The sequence below is a fragment of the Ursus maritimus genome, unplaced genomic scaffold (assembly GCF_017311325.1).
Source record: "Ursus maritimus isolate PB19 unplaced genomic scaffold, ASM1731132v1 scaffold_32, whole genome shotgun sequence".
Lineage (NCBI taxonomy): Eukaryota > Metazoa > Chordata > Mammalia > Carnivora > Ursidae > Ursus > Ursus maritimus.
In genome coordinates, this window is record NW_024425786.1 from 13,897,901 (window position 1) to 13,912,208 (window position 14,308).

General features: G+C 59.5%; 1 protein-coding gene across 2 annotated transcripts in view; it reads right to left on the bottom strand.

Annotated features, from left to right (window-relative positions):
• Nucleotides 1-1,035: 1,035 nt before the first annotated feature.
• The window catches only part of CAPZB (capping actin protein of muscle Z-line subunit beta), a 129,170-nt gene continuing 115,897 nt past the window's right edge, over nt 1,036-14,308 (bottom strand). The window contains exons 7-10 of one of the 2 annotated variants that reach the window (XM_040645870.1): nt 6,661-6,726; nt 5,900-5,976; nt 4,677-4,789; nt 1,036-1,855 (exon numbers count right to left, since the gene is read on the bottom strand). In XM_040645870.1, coding sequence (XP_040501804.1) covers nt 4,687-4,789; nt 5,900-5,976; nt 6,661-6,726 — 246 coding nt within the window. In that variant the 3' untranslated portion in view covers nt 1,036-1,855; nt 4,677-4,686. The remainder of the gene's footprint in view (nt 1,856-4,676; nt 4,790-5,899; nt 5,977-6,660; nt 6,727-14,308) is intronic. The other variant, XM_040645871.1, reaches the window with a different exon arrangement.

Consider the following 14,308-nt stretch of genomic DNA (forward strand, 5'->3'; position numbering starts at 1 on the left):
TTTTCCTGCTGAAGGTTTTACATATTTAGTTATATTAAGAAAATAAGCATTTTCACTTCTATGATAGGTAATTTTTAACATTTATTTAACTTACTGTTTAGAATAAGACGTACTTTATTTTTTAAAAATTGGAAGCTTTGGGCACCTGGGGGGCTGTCGGTGAAGCAGCCGACTCTTGGTTTCAGCTCAGGTCACCATCTTGGGGTCTTGGGAACGAGCCCTCACGTTGGGCTCCTGGCTCAGCGTGGAGTCTGCTTGTCCCTCTGTCCCTCTGCAGGAAACCTTCCCTGTGCGAATGAAACTCTTCCCTCTTGGAGTCTGTCCAGCGAGAACTGAACTGGCTGGGCATGGGTCGTGCCAGGGGGAGGAGGGCCCACGTGTGTGCACTTGGAGGGGTGGCACGAGGGAGGCCCAGTCCACAATGCCCGCTCCCCACACACACAGTGGCTGCTTAGTCAATGCGAACGAATGACACAGTCTGGACCCAGGGCATGTGGGGCCCCAGAAGGACCTCCACAAGGGCTCCAACGGGCTCACTTGTCAAGACCACAGCGAGGGGGCGGAAGGGCCTTGGAGACAGCCCTGCTTGCCCACCTGAGCCCTCACGCTCTCGAGACCACCACCCATCCCAGGGGTGCTAAGCGGGCATAGTTTGCCCCAGAGTGCGAGCCCTCTGGGCTGGCCACACGGCTCCTGCCAGGAGAGCAGGGACTGTGTCCCAGGGCTGTGAAGAGGGGGTGGGGCATGCGGGGAGCCCACACCCAGACTGACACAGTGACATGGGGAGACAGTTCTTCCGGGGCGCGTGGGGCTGGGGAGCATGGACTGGGGAGCCGAGCAGCAGCTCTGGGCTCTGCAAGGGCCCCTCTCCTCCCCGCCCAAAGCACAGGTCCCACCACCCTGCGGGTCCCACCTGCTTCTGCCCGAATCCCCCCTGGGCCTCTACAGGGCCATCCTGGGGCCAGCCCTCACGGCCAAGGCCACGCACGCTTGCGAAGTGAGGCGGGCAAGAAAGAACACAAGGCCACTGCCAACTGCGTCCCAGTTTCTGTTTATTTTTTTTTTCTTTTTTTTTTTTTAAGTATGGAAGCTCAAGTATAAGATGTAGATTTTTTTTAAGCTTTACAAAAAAACAAAATAAAACAAAAAACTCCTTTCGCATTCCATAAAAATTGACAGAAAAGCACCTGGCCAGAAGAGCAGACGGTCAGCAGGCCCCACCCCCGCACCCCCACCCCGTGGTCTCCGTGGGACAGGGTTCAGTCTGTGCAGGACAACGCGGAGGGCCACCCCCTTTCTCCCGGAGCTGTCCCCTGTCCCCCCAGCCCCAACCCCAAGCAACTCCCAAACACACGTGGAATCAGATTTCCAGTTTTTCTTCTCTCTTTCACACACCACAGTTAGTTCATAAAATTTTTTTGTTTTACATTTTTTACACCAATGTAACAAAAAGGTGGGAAGGAAGGGGAGGCGGACTGTATTTTATGCCTATAAATGGGGGGGGGCAGACGGGGAGGTTGGGGCAAACGAAAACACACGGTCTCTGTGGAAATATGGGGCGTTTTGATAGCAAAACGTGGTGGGAAGGAGGCCTCAGAGACGGAGGGTGTTTACTGGGCTTTATTCTTAGGGAGATGGCGCTGTGCGCTCGGCGAAGCCGGTGTTACGTGACCTGGTGGGGGGGCGAGGGAGGGGAGCAGAAGACGAGTTCTCTAAGAAAGGGATCTAAGGAGCGCGTGGCGTGCCCAGGTAGCGCGGAGCCGAGCTCTAACACTGCTGCTTTCTCTTCAAGGCCTCCACCAGGTCGTTCTTAAGAGCTTCCTGCTTTGATTTGTCTGCGAAAGTCTGCACAGACCTGCCAGGGAGGAAAAGAGCTCATCGGTGCGCGAAGCGGGCAGGGGGCGGCGGCGAGGCCCGGGGCGCTGCGGCGCTGGTGCGCGGCTGGCTCCCGCCGCCTCCCTGGGTGACGGGCGGACGCCATCGCGAGCGGCGTCGGAGAGGCGCCGAGGGCCAAGCGCCCGAGATCTGCACCCTCGGCCGCTCGCCGGGCACCACCGGCGGGCACACAGCCCACCCGGACAGGCGCTCACCTCTGCACCGGGCTGGGGGTGGGGGGCCTGGCTGGAGCCACCAGAACCCTAATCCACTCCTCTGGGACACGTCCCAAGGTCAGCCCGAAGCACAAGGTGGCCTCTGGGCTTCCGAGGGCAATGCAGCGAATACCCTCTGGGCTTCAGAGATCCTGCTATCAAGTTCCCTCTCACCACACCCCTGCCCAGCAGAAGCGCCCGCTGCTCACCCCCAAGCGCAGGGTGCAGAGGCAGCCCACTCGGCGAACCTGCGGACAGCGGAGCGGACTGGGGTCACGGCCGGGGCCGCGCCTGAACAGCAGGCGCTTTCAGCCTCCAGCCGTGCGGCACCATCAGCCGCGAACTTGGCCGAGAAAATCCCTGGGCCTGGATTACGAGAGGCAGTCTGGGACTGAGATCGGAGGCCCAGGATTTGCGGGGACACGCGGACGCGCGTGCTTGTGCACGGGGCCTTACGGACTGCTTCCCGCACATTCCTCCTTCCCTCCCACAGCACCCCGGAGGGGCTCTTCCTGGTGTCCCCACTTCACAGACAAGGACGCGGAGGCTCAGGGAAATGACCCCTGACGATGGCCTGAACGGTCACTGTCCAACTGACCCATTATGTCGACCAACCAAGGACTTATTAAACGACTCATGAACTTTCCAACAGCTCTGAAGCAGCGGACAGAAGGGGCGAAGGCTGCCTGGCAGGAAAGCTGTGGACACCAGGCCCCATGGGAACCCCAAGCTCCATGCGCATCGGCCGTGAAGGAGGATGGGAAGGAAGGGCCAAAAAATAATCCTCAACTTCCCCAAATGGGGAAAGTAACATGAAGCAGTAGCCAGGAGAAAAAGAACATCCCACGTTGAGTTCTGGTTACGGAATCCCAGAAAACTCATGGGAAGTGGCCTCCCAGCGCTGAGGGGGGTGCAGACAAGACCATCCCTGTGCCACTAGAAACCCTCCCAACGAGTGCCATCCTTTCTGAACATTTCTGAACACCTGCCCTGGATGGCCCCGGCTCTGCGGTGGCCAAAGGAAGGGTCAGCACCAGCCCTGAAGCCCTTGGCTTCGCTTCTTCGCCAGTTTACCACGTGCTTCTGGAAAAGCCCCCGGTGGAAAGAAGAGGCAGCTCGCACAGCTCTCCCGCCCGCGTGGAAGCTGGCTCTTCCGGGAAGGAGGAGCTGAGCACAGCTGTGCCCGGCCCTCAACCCCCACAAGGGACAAAGGTCCAGAGTTAGAACCACAGTGAGAATCAGGTAAGAGACGATAGAATGGCTTGGAGGTATAAGGACCGAGACACTCATTTAGGGAACAGAGCTTGGAAAGGCCACTGCCAAGCCACGTCAGACCAGTGCCTGAAGTGCTAACTCCGTGCGGGAGGGAGGACGTGTCCCGGACCCCTGGAGTGCCAGCTGCCCACGGCTGCAGGGGGTGCTTATGCCGGAATGCCTCCAGTGGTGGCCACGGGACTGACCGAGGACAGGGATCTGGAAGACTTCAGAACCCCCACTCCCATAAAAGCGGAGGGGCTGGGAAAAAAACTGCACTATTGTGGCTGCCTTAAAAAGGAGGTTTTCTTTTGCTGTGATGGGAAAGTGATGGTCCTGACGTGAGGCCAGATGGACGTGAAGTACCATGAATGTAGAGTAAACCAGCCACCTGGTTCCATAAATGCCCCCCACCCCGGAAATCCTGCTGAGCCTCTTCTGGGTGAGGCCCCCAAGGGGCCAGTCCCTGGGCCTCGGCATAAATCCCTTAGCCCTGGGCTCTACAGCCCTGCCCTGCTGGCTTTCCAAGCACCTTCGATCAAAAACAGCTTCCCTCCCCTCCCGGGATGCCGACGGCTTTCATACGCCTCTGTCTGTGCAAGCTCACGTCGTGGTTCTCGGCTGTTCTCAACAAGCAAGACTATTTCCCTTCCATCAGCGTGAGGCGGTTAAGAGGACGGCTGCAGCGTGTTAGGGACAGAAGGTTATGCGGGTCCAAGCAGCTCTAGCAGCAGCCGCTGGGGGCGGGGATGCAGCAAGCCCGGCCGGGGGGATTTCAGCCCCACTCTGTGCTCTACCCTCGGGCTCGGGGATACGCCCCTTTCAAAAGTCACTTTGAACAGTCCTTTTCCCCAACAGTCCATCTCCCACTGAGAAGGCTCCTGTGGCCTCTGGGATGCTGGGTGGGGAAGTCCGAGGCCCCGGCTGACAGACCGCGGACTCGGAGAGGCTGCCCGGAGGCAGTGGCCACGTGGAAGGCCGGGCACACAGCCCTACGCCGCGGCCGCTCCAAGCGGTGCTGACCAGCGGCTTCTGCTGGAGAGGCAGAGTGAATCCCCAGACCGGGCTTCTTCCAGAGCCAGAGCCAAACCCCCCCTCTGCCCCACACCCAGCCCTGCCAGGAGTGCAAGACACGCACAGCACACACGTGACACGGGTCTGTGTTACACAGGGCCGAGTCGACACGTTAACGTGGCCGCCCACGGCCGTGAGCCGACACACGGGGGTTAGTGGTGGTTTAAAGGACCGCGTGGCCGCAGCCGGTCCGGGGCCAGCGGCGGGGTGGTGAGTCCTGTTTAGCGGGGAGGGTGCCACGCCTCTCAGGCAGGGTACCTTTGTTGGCTTAGTTCTCAGGCCGGATGTGGGTCTGGCGCTGGGTCAGCACCTGGGAAAGCTCCCTCTGCAGCTGCTGAAACTTGGGGTGGTCGGGGATTACGTCAACAGATCTACAGAGAGTGGTCAGAGATGAGTGCAGCGGGGGGAGGGGGGCGACGACACACACCTAGGAGCGGGTGGCCGCCAGAGATGCAGGGACGGCAGTGTCTTCACGGCAGGGAGCTGCGGAGCTGGATGCTGGAGGTTCTCATGACCACCGCCCCCCTGCGGGGAGTGTGCGGAGGCCGGTGCACTGGCCCCAAGTGACCAGAGGATAGCGAGGTTGCCAGAGCGGGGGGACTAAAACCCACCAGGGGCCAGACCGAGCTCCCCACGGGCGGGCAGGAAACTGGAAAGATGGAGATCCAGAGGGGGCTTCTTGCTATTTTAAACTGTAATGAGGAGGAGACTAGAAATCCGTCTCCTGGGGGAATTCACAAGTCAGGGCAGCCCCCCCGCTGCCCCGGAGAGGCTCCCTGCCTCTGCTTTTGGCCCAAAAGGAGACACTGACACATGGAACGGGGGCTCAGGGCCTGGAGGCTGAGGGTGGAGCACCAGACCTTGGCCTCACCCAGTGGTTGGGCGGACGCTATCCCATCTGACCCGTGCAGCCGGCCTGCCTCCAGGACTGGATGAGGGCCATGGAGAGGAGCCCTTGGCCAGAGGTCGCACAGCCCAGGTGGGTGGCACCTGCATGAGCCCTTCGCTTTCATGGCCACTGCTCATCCCACAGATGCCTCTCCTGCCTCCCCCAAAGGGGCTCTGGCCTCCTGCTCTGTCCCCCGTGGACTTTGAAGACCCAGAGAGCCCTTCTCAGCCTTCATTTGGGCCAATGAACCGCGGGCACGAGATGGGTGGGGAGTGGCAGCTGGGGACCATGGCCATGGCCACCAGAGCCCTGGAGGCCCATCAGAGTAGCCGGGGGCTGCAGGAACGAGGGCACCGATGGCTGTCCAAGTGAGCGTCCCCCAGGAAACAAAAACAGCAAGGGAGCAACCAGCGTCTACGTACGAGGTGTCTGACCTTCCCGAATCTGCACTGACAATGCCATGAGGGGGGTACTCTAGCCGGTCGCACCAATGAGGAACCTGAGGCCCAGTGCCTTGTAACTATCCCGCCGCACACCTAGGATTCAAATCCGCATCTTTTGGTTCCAAAGCTTATGCTTTGGGGTACGTTACCTCAGCCCATTGACGATGTCCTTTGTTTTTCCAAAGTAGATCTCATTCAGCGTACTTCTGATTTTATTTTCCATGTCCTGGGAAGGGAGGTCAGTCAGATGGGATGGCAGAGGAGGCCCAAGGCCCACACCCTCCTGCATCCCACCCCTGCAGTCCCTGCGGTGACCACAGGGGGGAGGCGCAGGACCTCGCAAAGAGGAGACACACCCCCCCCCCTACAATTTGCATTCTGAGCACTTCCCAGGCTTCAGGCACCCACAAGCCAATACTCAGGGACTGGCGGCCAATACTGACCATGATAGGAGCCGGTCTAAACCACATCACCACCCTGCAGTCCCCCCCACCAATTTTGGGCACAATTCTCTGAAGCCGGAGAGCACCACCCCTTCTTCCAGAGACTGGGGCCAAGGGAAGGCAGAGGCAGCTGCAACCTGAGCCCATGGCCTTGTGGGGGTGCTTCCTTTCTGAGCTTAGGCCTCTGCTGGCACTCTGTGGGCTGGGGGAGCAGGCTTCCGGGAGCACGCATTGGGGGGGCGAGAGATGGGGTGGCCTGGGAGCTGAGCCCTGCTTGTATTCCCATCAGGAGGCTCAGAGCACGTGCCCAGGACAAAACCCAAGAAACACGACAAAAGCGATGATGGTGCTGCTGGCTGCCAGGGGGCTGGAAGCAGCCAGGGAGAAGGCCAGCAGGCCGCACCCAGGCCTCAGGGACAGGACCGCACAGGCTGTGGGAGCGACCCCGAGCCCAGAGGCCCACTCACCTCTACCAGGCGCCCGATATTGGCTATGTGCGGGGAGCAGTCACTCACGGTCTCATCTTTCTCCATCTGCAAGATAAGAACATTCCTCCACATCAGTGGGCCGGGCACTCCCTGCGACCGGCAGCCTCTGCCCCCAGCACTGTGGGGTGCGAACGGCCTGTGGCTCCCGCTGCCCGCTGCGCAGCCAGCTGCGGGTGGTACAAGGCCGCCTGTCCAGCAGCGAAACCCACGCACGCAGGGACTGCAGCTTTAGGGCATCCACAGCTCGGCCAGCAGAGGCCCAGAGGCCCCGAGAGACGGGACTGAGGGTCGGTAGGAGGCGCCTCGCTGCCGGTGCCACAGGCTGTCAGGGCAGAGCCTGGGCCGGAGCCTTCTGACTGCACAGCCTGCGGGGCTGGCCGCCCGGCCGGGGACACCCTGAACAGGAGAAACTGAACCCAGATTCCTACACTGTGACCAAGTGGGGTTTTGGAGCAGGTGGGACCCAACAATCCGAGCCTCGGGCAGGGCCCGTCTGACCCAAGAATCGTAACTATTAAAATTCTGATAAAGTTTTACTGAAAGTATTAAAAAGAAGCAGCGGGTGGGGGGAGGGAGAGGGACAGGATTCCTGACCTGCGCCCTTATGCAGGAGATACGGACCCCCCCCCCACCTCTCCCTCTGCATCAGGCTTATTTCCCCCACGAGATGGTCGATTCCTTAAGGAGGGGTTCCCCTGTCCACACCTTGCGGGGTGCCCGGGACAGCGGTGAGCGCACAAGTGCCCGCTGCCAGGGAACGGAACTGCCGCTGAAATAAAGCACGGACGCTGAAACGGGTCCTCACGAAGACAGGACAGAAAGCTAGGAACGGTAGTATCGAGACAGCCAGAGCTGAGGACTCGAGACGCGTCGAGAAAGCACGGGCGAGGCAGTAGGTGAACGGGCTTCAGGGCGACTGCCCGGGGAGCATGGCGGTGGCTCAGAGGTCAAAGGCTTTGCTGCTGCTTCTCACCGATCTTGACTTCTCTATCAGGGAGAATGGTCGTCAGGCCACGAACGGTAGAAAAGACCCAGTAAAGAGAGAGATGAGGCCCCACAGGGGCGAGCAGATGGCAGGAGAAACCCAAGCCACTTTCAATAACAGGCTCTCAGGGTCGGACAAGTCTGACTCCGTGCAGCAGTCAGCCATCCCTGAGAAGTGGCCGTGTGCTCAGGACGTGCCGGAATGCCCGAGGAAGACAGAGGCTGACCCCACTTTCACGAAACAAGGAAGATGAGAGTCGGAAATGAAACACGGGTCTGACAGTGAGCCGCACAAGTTTTGATGGGACTGTTTACACTCATCTGTTGGCACATCTAAAACCAGCCATCTCTAATCTAGGAAGCCACAGGGGCTCATCGTGAACAAGTTCTGCTGGAACCCCTAGCGTCCTACTCTGATGGGGAGCAGAGAACTCCGCCAGGGGACCACGCGGGCAGGTTCCCACCTAGTGCCCCGCGGCCATGGCTGGGATGCCGGGTTCCTGGAGCGGCCTCTTTGGCCTGCAGGCTTCCTTCCTGGCCCCGAGCCAGCCTGCCTGTGCGGGACTTCAAGGAGGCACAGCCGTGAGCCTTGTCGGGATCCTGGTGTCATGACCGCAGTGAGGGTCCCAACGATCAGAGCCCAGGAACGTGGGTGCCGCGGAGCACGGCCAAGGGCAGAGTCACCCGTTCTACTTAGTCTCTAGGAGAACTCTGTTTTCAACCCAGGGACGGCAGCTCAAGGATGTCATCTGCTCAGATCACAGCACACGTGCTCTTCCCGCCTCAGCTGGCTGGGGCAAGCACGAATCACCCTCTCGGACTCAAACACAAATCTCACCGGGCACAAAACGGGAACCAAGACACGGATGGTTCTGAGAGGATCTCAAGCTTGAAGAGAATGTGGCGTCCAGCCACAGGCATTCACACAACGTCACGGGCAGCTCCGGTGCCCAGTGCCCGGTCCCGGTCGGGGCAGCGTTCCCGGCCCCATCCCACGATGGTGTGGCCACGGCGGGGCTCCGATACTCAGGAGGGTACCGGCCCCTCTGCTCCGCCGGGCCCAGCCACATCTGCAGGGCTGGATTCGGTTTAGGTGCCGGGTTTGAAGAGGCCCATGGGGAGAGCTTGAAAGGTCTGAACATCCTGACCCCAAAAAATGGGCAAGAATGGGGTATGTGCCCTGCCCCCCACACCCTTGGGCCAGCGATCCTGGGGAGTCTTGATCTTCAGAGACTACGCGGGTCCCTACAAAACAGCAGCGAGAGTGCTCCTGAACTCAGCAGTGACAGCTAGTCCCCACCATTTCGGGTTTCCTCGAGAGCTTGTTGGGGGTTCTAGCAGGGGGCGCAGCTACTCGTAGACCCTCGACCGAAGAACGGTCCTCCTCTATCGAGGAAGGTCGTCCTCTTCGACCAAGCGCGCAGCTTCGGGAGGGACGCACATGGAGCCGTGAGGGAGGAAGGGGACACCCGCCTAGCCAGCCAGATCAGCCGCATCAACCCTGGCGATCAATGGGGTGACAGACGTCGCAGCCAGATCACCCTCACATCCCACTTTAGGTTTCCTAAATACCCTGCCTGGAGCCGTCCCACAGTATCAGCTGGAACATCTGCCCTTGCAAGGCGGCCAGAGCGTGCGCGAGCTGGAGAAAAGCTGGGAGCACACCAACACACTTGGACTGGGTGCTCTTCCCCCCATGTGGAAATGGTTCCCGTGCCCAGACGGACGGCAGCTCAGAGAAGCCGCTCTCCCGGGCAGGGAGAAGCCTGGGGGGGGATCTGACCCAGACGAATCCTGTCCTCCCCCAACGAGCAGTCTCCCGCCTCCCCAGCTCAGTGCAGTGGGCAGGCTCTTGGCAACCTCAGGGAAGCGACGAGGCTCTGAGCTCACAGGGGGCCCATTTTAGTTTTCATTTATTTTTTAAAGATTTGAGAGAGAGAGAGAAAGAGAGAGAAACTGCGCGCCCGCACGCACACACCACACAAGTGGGAGGGGCAGAGGGAGAGGGAGAGAATCCTAAGCAGACTGGCTATTCAGCGCTGAGTGCAGAGCCTGACACGGGGCTCGATCCCAAGACCCTGAGATCACCACCTGAACCAAAATCAAGAGTTGGACGCTTAACTGACTCAGCCAACCAGGCGCCCCACCGAGGGCCCCATTTTAAATGAGCACTTGACTGCCCAAAGTGAGGACCAGGCTGTTGGCAAAGGGCTCTGGGCCATCAGGGTAAATAAAGTCACGCCAGCAATCTAACCTCTTGGGTACCATCTTTGTGCTCCAGAATTAAGCTTCCAATGAGCTGAAGTGGTGAAACCGCCCATCGCCCAAAGGTAGAAGAGGTCTGGGGTAGGTGTGGGGGTGGGTAGAGGAAAAAGTGAGGAGGCCTGGTCTCCTCTAGGAGGAGACGGACTCCCTGGGAGGGCATTAGGGGTCCCTAAGCTCATGGCAGGGGATCTGAACCCCAGGGAAGGCCTGGCAGGGACCAGGGAAGGAAGACATGGGCCAGGGTGCAGGCCGAGGCCTTGGCACACACACACGTTTCCACGGCCCCCTTGCCCACACCCCTGCTGACTCCCTCCACACCTGGTCAGGGTCAGCTTGCTGGAAACGCTGACCCACCAAAAATAGGCCTATTTTTGCAATGCGTATATTATTACATCCTTATAAAAGCGGCTGCCAGAGGAGAACATTTTTATGTGCTGTGGCCGCACATGTTCCACAAGGTGGTTCCAACCAAGTCTGGAGTCAGAGCCCAGCCCGCCCGTCCCCACCAAGCACCTCTCTCCTCCTCTCTGTGGCCTGGAGATGGGAAGGACACGGCAAGTGTTTGGAAAGCAGGCCGTCTTCCTCAGAAGGGGGGTACAGTCTCTCTCGCTGCTCTGCGGCATTTTCCAACAGGCACAGCCCGGGGGTGGGGGGGCGCAGCTGAGGGAAGCCAGCCCCTGCTCTGGAGCTCATCGAGCGTCTTGGCCTGCCTAGGCCTCTACTTCCCAGCCGCTGCCTTCTGCTGAATGAGCTCCACTCGCACGATGCCCAGGACGGGGCCTGGCAGAATGGCAGCTCCATTCCCGGGGATCCTCTGGTCCTGTCCTCCTGGTTACTGACCTGTGCTCCGGGTAAGAGCTGGGCTGGAGGCCAGGACTTAACCTCTGTCAAGTCAGAAAACAGTAGTTGGACAGCCTCTCAAGGAAGGTTCGGTTTGCCCAGTTTAGGGAAATTGTAATGGAGCCTGAAACGACATATATTCTAGAAGACGGAAAAGTCCCCGCTTTATAAGGTTATGTGGTAGTAGCAGAAATAGCTATTATTTATTGAGTGCAGACCAGGAGTCCAAGTGGTTTTTTATTTCTACTCTACAACAACTTCTCCGAATAGGCATTATTAACTTGACAGTGAAAATGCTGAGTTTCGGAGAAGGGAAGTGGACTGTCCAAGTCACCCAGCTGGGAAGGGAGCAGCCTAGGACTGAACCATGTCTGGACAATTTTTTTTTTAAAGATTATTTATTTGTCAGAGAGAGAGAGAGAGAGAGCACGAGCAGGGGGAGAGGCAGGCAGAGGCAGAAGCAGGCTCCCTGCTGAACAAGGAGCCCAGGACCCTGGGATCCTGACCTGAGCTGAAGGCAGTCGCTTAACCGACTGAGCCACCCAGCCGTCCCCGGACAATTCTGATTGTTTTCTTCCATGACACCTCTCCGTTTGCTCACATTCATGCACATACTTCACCAGAAAAATCAAAGACAAACCACAATCCAGACTGGGCTTGGAAATTCTGAACAGTATCCATCCCCGTCTCAGCCCCCTCTGTCCCCCCTCAGGGGCCGCCTCGGATCTCCAGTCCCTTCCTCTCCGGCCTGTCCCTAGAAGCCCCAACGCTGAAGCCTCTCCACCTTCCTCCCTAGTGCAGGCCACCTCCCGGCACACAGGGAGCGGGCTGCAGCTGTGCCTCCCCCAGTAAGAAAGCACTCCCTGAGCCGCAGGCCCCACTCCCCTACATCCGGGAGACGGCTGCGGGCCTCCTCCCCACACTAGAACGTATCCCCTCGCCTGGCCTAAGCGCCAAGCTCAAGTCAAAGAGGATTTCCCTGCCACGACACACGGGCAGGTGGCTCTGCTGGAGTCTGCGTGAAGCTCTGTCACGGGGCGCCTACGTGGGAGAGGGGAGAGGGCTCAGCTTGCAGAGGACCGGCCTAATCCCCCCAACTCGACAAAACATTCCACCTTCGTTTCTAAATATTTAGAATCTGAAAAAAATATCAAACGAACATCTGCAGGGCCCATCCCCGGATCGGAAACCTTGGGTCTCCTTCCAGAGATTTATGGTCTCGTCACTTTCTCACGTCTCCAGCTGTCACGCAGGAGAAGTGACCTCTCAGTGCAACTTCCTTTTCAACATGTTGGTACTTGGCTTGCAACACTTGTTACTTGCTCCACAGCCTTCCACTTGGGGCCTAGGTGGCAGTCCGCCAAAGGGCACCTTCCGTCCGCCTCCGCCCCCCGGAAGGACTGTAGGATTTGGCTGTGAGGAGCTCCCGCAAAGACCGCTGCACACCCTTCCTCCCCAGACCCCCAGCTGCATGGATTTGCCAAAACACTTCAGCTACCTGCCTCGCCGTCCGGCCGACATCCCTAAGGGAGACCTTGCGAGGTGGGAGTGGAGGGTAGAAAGGGCCAAAGGGGAGACAATGGGTGAGGGTGCCGAGGGCGTGCAGGCTGGGGCGCACCTGGTCTGAGCCCACGGGGGCACCTCTGCAGCCTGGGTGTCACGACCAGTGGTGACATATGGCTCAATTCCCGGGTCACTGTTAAATTTACCAACAATTTAAAGAAAGCTCTTCACGTCCTGTACTCGCACTCATAGCCACCTCCACCGGGAGAGGAGAGAGCCGAAGGCAAGGCCTCCAGAGCTGGGGAGGGACCCCTGGGGAGAGCCCCAACCCTTCTCAAGATGGGGCGCGGGGAACAGGAAAGTGGAGGGAGCGTGGAGCCCATGCCCCAAGGAGGGACCCAGGCGGGCCTCTGCGGCGGAGCGCTCCTGATCACGGGCCAGGTCGGCTTGTAGGGTCGGTGTCTGCTGACGCAGGGCCGGTGTGTGTGGCTGTGGTGAGGCCTAGCTTCCAGAGAGCGCGAGCCTGGGTCCGGTCGCTGCGCGCACTGCTTGATGGAGGAGCTCAAATGAGGAAGCCGCCTCCAGAGGATCCCGTGGCTCGCGCGGTGGAGGGTCACCCACGCCTTGCCTGCTCTCCCCAAAATGTCTCCCTCCCTGTCCCCTCCTGCCCTGCCCTCCTCCAGCTCACGCACTACCCTCCTGGCTGCACGCTTGTCCCCTCCAGCTGTCCCAGGCCGCCTCCATCTGGCTCGAGTCACCTCGCTCCTGGAGGACTCTCACAAGCTCCCCGCCCCCCACCAACATGTCCTCCACGGGAGCCCACAGACCCATTTTCTGAAAACAGAGATCTAATCAGATTGTTCAACTGACTGAACATCTTAGAAGGCTCCCCACCTCTGGTGATAAGCGTGTCTCATGCGGCCAACCTGCTTCCTACAGAAGAATCGACCTTAAAGCCAGATGAAGGAGGCACCCTAGGCCGGGACTGCTGCACTCCCAGGGAGGCCTGTCCCCTCCACGAGGCTCCCCACTCAGGGTGTCTGTGTCTGGGCCTTGGGCCCACTGCCGCTGCGCACACGGCCTGGTGCTGGAGGCGGAGAGGCGCCCGCAGGGTGGGGTCCTAGGCGCGGAGCTCAATGCTCCGTGCGTTTCCGTGCAAATATTTAGTTACTACTACTGAATGCCAGGCACAGGGGACGGACAAAAAGCAAAAAGATGTAGTGTGCTAGGAAAGAAGCCTAACTTTTCTAGACAGACAAATCTGGGTTTAGACCCTGGCTCGGCCTCCTACTAGATAAATCATCGTGAGGAAATCACTTCAGGGCTCGAACGTCGGTCTCCTCACCGTTACGTGGGAAAGGGAACCCACCCTGCTCACATCTAAGTACGCGGACCGCCCCCGCCCCCCTGCATGTTCACCCTTTATCGTGGGTTTGCTCAGCTTGCCTGGAACCCTTCGTCTCCCATCCGAGACAACCGGACGTCTCTCCGAGGCTCCTCTGGGACACACAGCTCAGCCCGCACTTCCCGTGTGCTCGGAACCCGTGCCTCATCAACGGGGACTTGCACCCCCGCTGCCGCCCTGCCTCTGCTTGCACAGTTACTTACCTTGGAAACCAGCCCAAGCTTTAATGCCCCTCAGATGAGTTATGTGACCGGCTGTGAGGATGACAGAAGCACGAATTTCCCCGTCCAAGCCCAAGAGCACCAGGCCGTCCAAACGGGCCCGCAGCCGCGCCGGGTGTGCTGAGGACGGCCCCTCACCGGCCCGCGTGGCTTGGCAGGACATGCTGCTCGCGGTGAGCCGGACCAGACCCTGTCCGTGGGCTGGCGGCTCTGACCGAAACTACCAGGAAGGCTGGGGATTAAATATCTGTCCGGGTCGCCGTCAACTAGTGGAATTATAAACAGCTGGGAGCGGTAAGTGGTGCAGGAAGCCGTCTCCGGATACAGATTTAGGATTTTCCACCGGTGCCCGGGGCGGGCGGCAGCTTGTGGGGGAGGCGAGCTGTGGGAGAACTCACTGCCTGGGGGC